Source organism: Cyprinus carpio, chromosome A19 (assembly GCF_018340385.1).
Source record: "Cyprinus carpio isolate SPL01 chromosome A19, ASM1834038v1, whole genome shotgun sequence".
NCBI classification, from domain to species: Eukaryota; Metazoa; Chordata; class Actinopteri; order Cypriniformes; family Cyprinidae; genus Cyprinus; species Cyprinus carpio.
The window spans coordinates 4,599,208-4,610,441 of record NC_056590.1 but is presented as its reverse complement, the minus strand read 5'-3'; the positions used below and the strand labels follow the sequence as shown (position 1 = coordinate 4,610,441).

Here is an 11,234-nt window from a genome sequence, read left to right as displayed (position 1 = left end):
TGCCAGAACTTTCTTCAGTTAAACAAGGAAAAAACTGAAGTCATTGCATTGGAGTTCTCAAGATGAATGCATTCCTTGACTCTAGGGATCTAACAACTAAAAATCAAGTCAGGAATCTTGGTGTGATTCTGGAGACAGAGCTTAGTTTCAGTAGTCATGTCAAAGCAGTAACTAAATCAGCATGCTATCATCTAAAAAAAACATTGAAGGAATTAGATGTTTTGTTTCCACTCAAGACTTGGGGAAACTTGTTCATGCCTTTATCACCAGCAGGGTGGACTACTGTAATGGTCTCCTCACAATCCTTCACAAAAAGACCATTAGACATCTGCAGCTCATCCAGAACACTGCTGCCAGGATTCTGACTAGAACCAGAAAATCTGAGCATATCACACCAGTCCTCAGGTCCTTACACTGGCTTCCAGTTACATTTAGGATTGATTTTAAAGTACTTAAATCACTCAATGACCTAGGACCGAAATACATTGCAGATATGTTCACTGAATATAAACCTAACAGAGGACTCAGATCATTAGGATCGAGTCAGTTAGAAATACCAAGGGTTCACACAAAACAATGGGAGTCTGCTTTTAGTTATTATGCCGCCCGCTGTTGGAATCAGCTTCCAGATGAGATCAGATGTGCTAAAACATTAGGCACTTTTAAATCTAGACTCAAAACTCATCTGTTTAGCTGTGCATTTATTGAATGAGCACTGTGCGATGTCCGAACTGATTGCACTGTATTTTATACAACCCGAAATGATTGCGCTGTATTTTATGTAAAATCATTTTCTTTTTTTAACTGTCTTAAATTCATTTTAATACTTTTTTTAATTTTTTTTTAATTTTCAAAGTTTTTAAATTCCTTGTTTTATTGTTGTGATTATTTTTTTTCTTTTATGTAAAGCACTTTGAATTACCATTGTGTATGAAATGTGCTATATAAATAAACTTGCCTTGCCTGCCTTTCCTTAGGTACTATGAAAGTAGCTTGGCTTTAATCTGTGTTCATCACCATAGTAACTAACTGCATGGCTTACCTGCTCTGGAGCAGGTTATGTTCTGGTTTAGAGATCGCAAACCGAAATTTGACCAGTCAGCTTCGTGCAAAGTCACATGTCTTGGACACAATAAAGCCACTCCTCCAGTTTCTCTTGCTCTAAATCAAAGGGCACAACATAGTAAAACATTTTTAAAGATAAAAAGTATAACTTCATATAACATTATCCAGAGAAACACATGTTAATGATATATCCCCTGTGATGTTTGTACTGGCTACTATATACAGGGCACCAGGGCACCATATATTAATTGTTGATGATTTTAATATCCATATTGATAATGATAAAACTGCACTGGGATCAGCATTTCTAGCAATGAGAGGAATGTCTATACTTCCACAACAGACCACGAAACAGCCATTATTTTGTTTAAAAACAAGTGCGCTCATTCAAAACTGTTGCATTCTTTCAAAAAATGTTACGTTCGGTCCTCGCTGACTGTGCTGATTTAATCTAACAGGTCTAGTGTTTCCTGCCGCAAGTCAATGACACAGTTAGTGGTGATTTCTCTTCGGCCAGTCAGTGATCAGCAGGGTCCACACATCACAGTTTGGTAATGGTAAGGCTTGCTTGAACCTCAGCCAAGGTGGTACTGAAGAAAGTACCAGGTACTGTACACAGTAAAAGTGCCATTAGTTTCATTGAACTCTATTGGTAACAAAGGAACTTGTGACCATAGTTGCTTTTGGGAAACGCACCCCAGGTTAGGTTCACAGTGTAAGTTACCCCTGCTGGAAAAACAGCTAAAACCAGCCTAAGCTGGATGGTTGGTTTTAGTTGGTCGTCCAGCCTGGTCATAGCTGGTCAGCAGGCTGGTTTTAGAGGGGTTTTGGCCATTTGTAGGCTGGTCAGGCTGGTCTTTGCTGGTTAGGCTGGGAGACCAGCTGGCCAACCAACTAAAATCAGTTTAGCCAGGCTGGGAGATCAGCTAAAACCAGCTGCTTCCAGCATAAACCAGCTAAGACCAGTCATTAAGCTTAGGCTGGTTTTAGCGTTTTTTTGTGTGTTTTGTTTTCAGCTGGGACCACGGTAACTCACTCTGCTTTCCCGGGTTTGACAAACCTCTCGTTCTGAAACAGAAAACCCAGAGTTTCCCTCGTTTCAGGGTTCACACACTCAGAGTTTTAACTGAACCTCCTTTCTGAAACGGGCCTCTGCTTTTGCCTTTTGGTTGTTCACATCAACATTTAACAACTGTTGTTTAATTAAACAGAATTTTTTTTTTTTTTGCCAAATTTCACTGTAATTTCCTTGTCTTTGTATTAAAAAAATACTCAATTTACACCTTAGTTTTATGAACAGTATATATGCCTAAATTTGGCAAAAAGTTCATTGTTTGACATTAGTTTAATACACGTTATGTATATTGAAATAGTAATTTTCGATCTGTAACCTGTCACTTATTAATTCATTTATTTGGGAATTGCAGGAATTAATCTGTTCATTCAGAAACCGTGATTAAACAGCAGAAAGAGACTCGAGCTGTGATTGTGAGATATATATAATGTTTGAGCGTTCGTCACTAGCCACGCCCCCAGAGGCCGGCCTTTATATGAGCGCCGCGCCCGGAGCCCCGTCTTCTCACTTCCGTCCCCAGGATCCACCGGTTCTCCGTCTCACCCGTGAGTGTGTGTAAGTGTGTGTGTGAGAGAGAGACAGACAGTCTGAATCTGGCGTGTGTGCCTGTATTGCGCCGTTTATGTGTTCACGCAGGCTCCGTGTTCACCAGCAGTATGCAGACTAGCACTTTCTCTTTCGAAGCAATCATCAAACATTCGTACTGTACTGTGCTGTAGTGTAGTGCAACAGCCGTCGCTTTAGCTAGTGAACACTTCTCTTTGGTCGTGTTAGCGCTGTCGCTTTATCCGCACACACACACAATCTCAGGCCTACATCGCGACAGAATCGTGTTCACTCGTCGGAACGGACGCGGCGGCGGAAGCACGTGGCGCACATGGCTGCTGCGCGGCTTTCACGCGTTTGTCGCGCTTCGAGCTGGACTTGAACTTGGCTTGTATGTGAATTTGGTGTTTTATGGTGAATACAGATGTATTCACACCAATGAACGCTCTCCTACAGAAACCAGGGCTTTGTGTTATACTGGGCGAGACGCGCGTGCGCGCCCCCTGCAGGTTCGCTTCCGGAATCAGGGGCCACGTGACCGCTGGACACGTCAGGAAAGAGACATCCGGGGCATCCGAGTCGTCTGTAGTGGAGGACCGTCTGGCCCTAGACTGCTCTTGATTTAGTGCCACCTCTCTTTTATAATTCAGCCGAGTGTTTTGATCCATGTCTGGTATGTGTGCGCACATAAAAATAAATTCTTCAAAGTAATTAAACTATTAAAAAAATAATAATAAACCTGCTAAAATGCCACATAATATTCAGTTTTGTTAATTCACACTAGAATTCAGATTTATACAGTTCAAGTTGTTGTCATATTTCTGGCTCCATAAACCTTTCCAAAATGCCATAATTTACATTATTTTTGGCATAAAAACCTAAGAACCTAAAACAGAGCACCTGTCGGAGAAGTGTCTTGGAAAAAGCAGACTTGCATCATTCTGAATCACAAACCTCTGTTTATCAGCTGATAGCACACGTCTTGTGGAGATACTGCAGGTGAAAGTCTCGCAGATGTAAATGCATGTTGAGTAGATGTGCTGTATTCAGTGTGTGTGCTCTCAGGGTCGTGAACGATCTGAAACACAAGATAATGTAATCTGGTGTACTACAGTATATAACAGAGAAAGACTGAAGCACAGTGTGCAGAACAAGCGTCCAGCTCCGTTAACCTGGAGCAGTGTCCCGATTCTGTGTGTGTGTACTCTATTCACTTCAATCTCTTTACACAATCACCTCCATAATCAGTATTAATGTTTAAATAAGAACGACACAAAACTGCATGGAGATTTGTAATTTATTCGATCACGCTGCGTTGACTTGTGTGATAAAGCACAGACATTTAAGAGTGCCGGTGTATTTCAGGCTCCTTTCTGATAACAAGTCCCTCATTATGCCTAAAATCTTCTTCTGGCTCTTTCTGGTATTTTGGTTACATAGTACAGTGTCATCTGTGCTGAAGACGTCTTTCAAATATTTTGGTTAATTATTATAGATGTGATGAAAGAAAGGTTGAGCGCACCTTCATCGCCGTCAAACCGGACGGCGTCCAGAGAGGCCTGATCGGAGAAATCGTCAAGCGCTTCGAACAGAAGGGCTTCCGCCTGGTGGCCATGAAGTTCCTCCAGGTGCGTTGACCTCTGAATCCTCCTGGTCCACTCCGTGTCCAGCAGACACCTGACAGACCCGGTGTGATCCGTGTAGGAGACACCATTTAAACCATTTACTGACGAGTTAAAGATGAATAACATTCAGAACAATTCCTGCAGTTAAGTGTATATTTTACATAATATTTACTAAACTAACTTAGAAAGTTGAATCATTTTAAATAATAAACTGAACTTGCTCATTTCTATTAATGTATACTTAAGACGCCATTATTATTAAATGCCTATAATAGTATTAAAGAAACGTGACACTCTGTCACTTATTTCTGTAAAGAGTAGTTAATTGTCCATCATGTGAAGAGCATGCATGTGTGAAACAGCAGTGTACTTGAATCCGATCATGTGCAGTAGTTGTCTAGATGGTGCTGACTGACGTGAGTGGAGCGCTGGATCTGATGCAGTCTTCACAGGGGACTGGGGGAGTTAGGTTCAGTGTGCTGGCTAGGGATACTGTGTGAGGACAGGTCAGCCACGGCTTTACAGCTTTCCTCTGAATGAAGCCAGCCTGACGGTTTCTCCCGCTGTGATATGACAGGCGTCTGAGGACTTGCTGAAGCAGCATTACATCGACCTGAAGGACCGGCCTTTCTATCCTGGACTGGTCAAGTACATGAGCTCCGGGCCGGTTGCTGCGATGGTAAGCGCTCTTCATCCGCTGCAGCGAGCTTTCTACCACGGGCTGAGTTGATCTTTAACGAACTCTTTCTCTTTAGGTGTGGGAGGGTCTGAATGTTGTGAAGACTGGAAGGGTGATGCTGGGAGAGACCAATCCTGCGGACTCCAAACCCGGCACCATCAGGGGCGACTTCTGCATTGAAGTGGGCAGGTGAGTGTGGTTTAGTTAGCTAGCCAGGGGTGCGTTTCCTAAAGTGGTCGTTCGTTCCACTGAAATCTATTGGGAACAACAGAACTTGCAACCATAGTTGCTTTTGGGAAACACACATGCTATGAGATGAATCAAATATCCTTGATGCACAACATAAACGTAACATTACAGCTTCTCTCTGCACAAAAGGATGCACATGAACGTGAGCGTGCTAGTCTGAGGTGTATCTCGTGGATGCGCTCTTCTCTTAACCGTGCGCTGAACAGCTGAAGCAGAGTTCACAACGTTCTGTTACAGCCCTGTTCTCCTAACGTTGTGTTTATGATGGATTGGTGCTGTACAGAAGTGTTCATGATCAAAGTGGTTCCAGGCATCACTGTGTCCTTTCATATCCCGTTTCACTTTATTCCCTGGTCTGGTCTAACGCTAACGAATCAGAACTCAGGTACCGCCCAAAATGCCACATTAACCAATCAGAAAAAAGGAGTTTTTTTTTTTTTTTTTTTTTTTTAATCACAGGGTAATCATCGATTTCATGATCAGTTGTCACTGTCATGTCCGAGTTCTTGTGGCCATTTTTATCTGGTGCAATCAATCCAGTTCGATCTATTGCCGGGTTTCCATCTTATTTTAACTGTTGCTCAAAATTGGAATATCACACACATTTGCCAACAAGCACCATTTCCATCCAACAAGTCAAAGAGAACAAAATCGTCACTTCCTGATAAACTGGCACTATACGTCACTAAGAAAAGGAGAAGCTACTGGATATAATAATTTTCATATATAATGACTTGCAGCTCAGAGCGAGCAGACGAAACACAGAGTGCGGTTACTGCTTCCGGAGGTGGATGCTGCTGTTTGGGAACGCCGTCGTTTAACAGTTCTGGGAGGCACTTATACAGATATACTTCGACAGACTTTGCTCGGACATTTCTGAATGACCAAAACATTTCAGATGCTGTGGAATGAGATCGGTCCGCTGGTTAGTCAGGATTTACAGCCCCATAGCACAAAGTCACATGACTTTTTTTGATGCGCTTGGAGGAATTTATTCACAATGCACTTCCATCTCCCGTTATTCACATTAACCCTTTTTCACACAAGTCAAAAACCACCTCAAGCGAGCGTAAAAACCTTTTTGTGGGTGATTTTTAATTGACTTCAGCGTTTCCATCACTCGATTCTGATGTGATACTTCAAGATGTGTGTAAGCAGGGTGATGAAGGAGAAATGACTGACCCTTTTTCTTGATTTTTTTTTTTTTTCCTCAGGAACATCATCCATGGCAGTGACTCTGTGGACAGTGCAAATAAAGAGATCAGCTTGTGGTTCAAGCCTGAGGAGCTGGTGTCTTACAAGAGCTGTGCACAAGACTGGATCTATGAGTAAACCGCAGACTAGCTACCAAACACTGAATCATGCCTTTCCTCACAGACCAGTCATCAGTAATGGACCCGAGTTTGCTTGATCTTGTCTTTTCTGAAGCACTTGTTCAATAAATCAAGATATCCCACATTTGTTTGAAGTCATTTTAATTCTTAAGCAGTGAGTGTCCATGCTAGCTTGATGTTTTTGTTTGTTTTTTCATCCTTACATGCTATTATAGGGTGACTAAACGTGCCATTTTTCCCAGACACGTCCTGACCAGGATTTCTATATTGCCTAAAATATCCAGGTTTTGGCCAAAATAGCTGTTTTTGGCTGGGTAAAAGAGGTTTTTTAATAAATAATAGAATAATAGGTCATAGAGTGGGGCAGCTGTGATGTCACTGTGTAGGCTGTTAGGGAACACTGTTCCCTCGATAGGATTTTTCCATGGACTTTTGGATTATCGCAAAAAATAAGCTCTGTGTTCAACCATAGTTCATGAAACTAGACGTTTTGTCCAAGATAATCTTCACAAAATAATATAACCTTTATGAATTTTGAAGCCTAAATAAAAGCAGCAGAAATTAAAAGCTAAACTTAGGCTATAAACGAACTACGTTCGCTCGACTTCAGCGTCACCAGCACCACACTTCCCACAGCTTTATCAAACTTAACACGTTCAGTGAAAAGGATTTAGTTTGTATATGGATTTTAATCCATGCTACATGAACCTTTTCATATAAACTGGAATACATACAAAACTAGAGCCAAACTAAAACTGAAATGAGACATTAATAATAAATAGTATAGTGAATAAATGAAATAATCATGACTAAAGGACATATGAAAGCACACATTTCCGTGCATTTCAAAATAAGGTACATTAAAAGTCAATAAATCCTTGATTAATATGAATATTTAATTAAAAATGTGTCTCAATGTTATATTCAATAAAATTCTAGTGTGTTTAATCTATTAAATGACAGCAGAGTGAGTGAGTTTTTGGATATAATAAGAATAAACTTATTTTAGTGAATATAGTACCACATTTCAGTTTGTTAGGCTGGGTACACAAAATGTTATTTTATCCTTGCTTTAGGAAATCCTCATATGTTTTCTAACAGCTTCATGTGGCTGTAAACATTTAAATTTACCGTGGCTTTAAGCACTATGCATTGTTTAAGTTTCTCTTTCACCGTGACTAAGCCGGTAAATGTGGAGTTTACATGGAATAATCGTAATATGAGTTTACCTCACGAACCCAGAGTCTCCGCATCAGCAGGAAAGAGATAAAACAAGCATCTTCCATCCCAAGACTTGTGATGCATTTCAGGGCAAAACTAAAATACATCGTCGACCAACAATATAAAATGTGGGAAACTATTAATTGGTTATTCTACAATTAATTGTATTACAAATTATACTACGACTGGAAAATACTGTAAATTGATCAACTGTTCGGAGTAATGATGTTTAATGTCTCCACCAGCGCCTGTAGTCCCATTTAGCAACTTGTTAGCAACCGTCTTTAACGTAACAGTTTAAAATAAATCACGAGTGAAGTATAAATGGTGTTTTATGTCATAGAATAAAACGTGGAAGTATCTTGAGCCTGTGTGAACCACGGACCTTATTTTAGGGATTTAACCAAAATCCCATTCAAAAAACCCATTGACTCTGGGACAGTGGAACCGGAAGTGCTCAAATGCTAACTCGCTTCCGGGGTTTTGCCTACAAAGTGACTTCATAGTTCCCCCGCTCTATGCCTGTCCACAAATGCCAACATAACTCTGCAGCCTATGTCACGGTCTGTACAGTAGAAATGCCAACATAACTCTGCAGCCTATTTTGATGTTTGTAGAGTAGTGTCAGCCAAGGTCAGATGATCACACCCTGGGACACAATCACCACCTGACAGCAGCTATAGGATCCAGAATACATGTAGCTGTCCTTGATGAACAAAGCAACAAGTCTTTGACAGGAGAAAAATGGAACGCAATACACCTTGAAAACATACCCTGGAGTAACTGAGACAGCAGACGGACATGCAGGTATATTTGTAGTGAAATCATTAGATGGTAAAACCCAAATCTTCTTACCCACCTAAACTGAATGTGACGTGATGACACGTCTGTGATATCATCTACATCTCAAAGCTGTGGCAGATAAGATCACAGCTCTTGACATCTACAGACAACTTCATGCTCAAAGGAGAGAAGAAGACTTGCATTAGAGCAATTTTATAAGTATTATGGAGGAAGTATGTTGCCGTAGGTTAAGAAGTGATGCAGACAAGAGGAGAGGTGTTTTCGGAGGAGAACACATAAAGCGTTCCCAGTCTGGAGGACCTCACTGGAGTCTTCTGTCCCAGGCAAATGTGCCGCACACGTCCTGAAGAGTGAAGCCAAACATCTCCATCACCATCTAAACCCCGCCCTCTCCATGTAAACAGATGGGACGTGACACAAACTAAAAAATTGAATTACATTTTACGTTTCTATTATTTTAGGACGTTCTTATCACGTTGGCTTAAGTGTTAAATTTTTCTAATAATTTGGCTCTTAGTTATTTGATACTAATGATTGTGTGCTTGTTATTGGGTCTGCGGGTGTTTGGGCGAGACTTTGTTACTGAACCTCCAGCTCACGATCACGACTGCGACTCTGGCTCCAAACGAATCACTGATTCATATCCTTCAAAAAAACATCGTCAGCGCAAGATGACAGCATTTTGGCTTCACTTTTCTACAGTGAAGGAGCAGGAGACTCGTCATCCAATTTTTTTTTACAGTCTAAAGGTCCCAGGTAGTACGTGCTTATTTGATTCATATTAGTGTTTATTATTTTCTAGTCTTTTTTGAATTTTAAAACCATGGGAGACCACTAACATTAAGACCGTTTCAAGCGATATAAACCTGACTAGGGAAGAAAACACATGGAGGACAATCGACGTTGTCAGCTGGCTCTCCTGGCACATGTTCTGTTATACAGTGAAAAACAAAATAGAAATGAAGAATATGGGTGGTGTTGTTTCTCAGTATGTTTGTGGCTGCCAGGTTTCAGCTATACATCATCCGGTGCGTGACGCTTGCTCGCTCTCAATGGTTATCACCGGTATCAAGAGTTTGTTTGATATTTACGATTGGATTCAGGGACGCTCTGTCTCGACCGGGAGCAGTTTAATTATCATAATGAGAACATACAATAGAGGATTTTATTTCTTTTTGTTTTTGGCCAAAAGATATTTTGCGACAAGCGTCGAATCGTGTGATGTCCCCTGATCATTCGAGGGTGCAAATCAGCCTTAAAAGTGTGTGGCCAACCTTAGGTCAGATTGAACTTACTTTACATAACCTGAGAATAATAAAAATAGGATAAAGGTGTCTGTACACCATTAAGCAATCTGTCTAAGTTTAAGTGTTTTTAGAGTTTTGGGGGCCCTAAGCAAGCAGTCCCTGAGGGCCCCCTCAGTAGAAATCGGTGGGATTTGCACGGTGCTTAAACACACCACTGACAACAGATTCCACAAGGATGCCACATACAGTCCTAGTTACACCCATGTTGCAAACCATGGCCATCATGAACACCAGACCCTTGCCTGCCATACTGCTAACTCAAAAGTTAGAGGCACTGTCCGCACCAAAAAGGTGAGTATGCTCTTAAACACCGCTACAACAAGCTCTGGAGGCAAGTTCTTGCTGATTTCTTGTGGAAGCACTGGCTACAAGAATACTAAACACTTCAGCCAAGGAGAGTGGCAAGAGAACAAGCCAAACTTCTGAGATGTGCTTCTAGAAGATGTATTCTGTTCTAATCAGTTGCACTGCTTGAGCAAAGGCTTAACAGACAGCGTACTCCAGAAAAGACCTCCAGAAAGCAGTCAGTAACTTTAGTGACTTTACTGGAGATTGTTCTTCTCAGTATCTTTTTTTGTAAAACATACAAACATATTCAGTTTAACAGCGCAGTTTCTTATGCACATAGTTCATTTTATACATATACAATCTAATAAACCTTTGCACATAGACCTCTAATGCTAGCTTACTCTATCCTTTCTTTTTATTAATTATATTATTTTAAAAACCCTTGCTATGTGTACAGCATTAAGCTAACTGAGACTTGTTATAGCACTTGTATATCATTGCTCTTTTTTATTGATTTTGATTGCTTCTGTTGTCCTCATTTGTAAGTCGCTGTGGATAAAAGCGTCTGCTAAATGATTAAATGTAAATGTAAATGTAGAATCACTGTTTAGTGAAATGAATGGCTTCTGAGGTCATGGATTTGTGTCTCCTCATCCTTACCAGTTCAACAAAATATGATCGTATTACCCCTATTTTACAGTCTCTACACTGGCCACACATTTAGTACCGTATCAGTTACAAAATATTGCTACTTACTAACTGGTTTAGCTCATTTGGATCCTAAACGCTGGAATAGCCTTCCTGATAATGTTTGGGGTTCAGACGCACTCTCTCTGTTTGAATCTAGATTAAAGACTCACCTCTTTAGCCAAGCATTCACATAATGAATCTCATAACCTTGTACTCCAGTTCCAGTATCTGATCAAATGCACATTATCATTCTCACAGCCGGTTTGGTCAGTCTGAGTGGTCGTTCACACTTGGGACTCAAGAATGAAGGACTGTGATCAGTGCAAAAGCACGTGGTGATGGGATCAGTCT

At 40.8% G+C, this 11,234-nt stretch overlaps 1 protein-coding gene and 1 long non-coding RNA gene across 2 annotated transcripts; both read left to right on the top strand.

The window, feature by feature from the left end:
• The first annotated feature begins 1,708 nt into the window (after positions 1–1,708).
• On the top strand, positions 1,709–3,414 carry LOC122148740. Its single transcript, XR_006162588.1, has 2 exons — positions 1,709–2,695; positions 3,143–3,414. It is a non-coding gene; the product is annotated as an uncharacterized LOC122148740 (long non-coding RNA).
• A 774-nt stretch (positions 3,415–4,188) lies between these two features.
• LOC109056520 (nucleoside diphosphate kinase B) lies at positions 4,189–6,697 on the top strand. The gene is made up of 4 exons (XM_042776120.1): positions 4,189–4,314; positions 4,889–4,990; positions 5,067–5,179; positions 6,454–6,697. The coding sequence occupies exons 1-4, from the start codon at positions 4,300–4,302 to the stop codon at positions 6,569–6,571; spliced, it is 348 nt and encodes a 115-aa protein (XP_042632054.1). The 5' UTR covers positions 4,189–4,299; the 3' UTR covers positions 6,572–6,697.
• Positions 6,698–11,234: the final 4,537 nt, after the last annotated feature.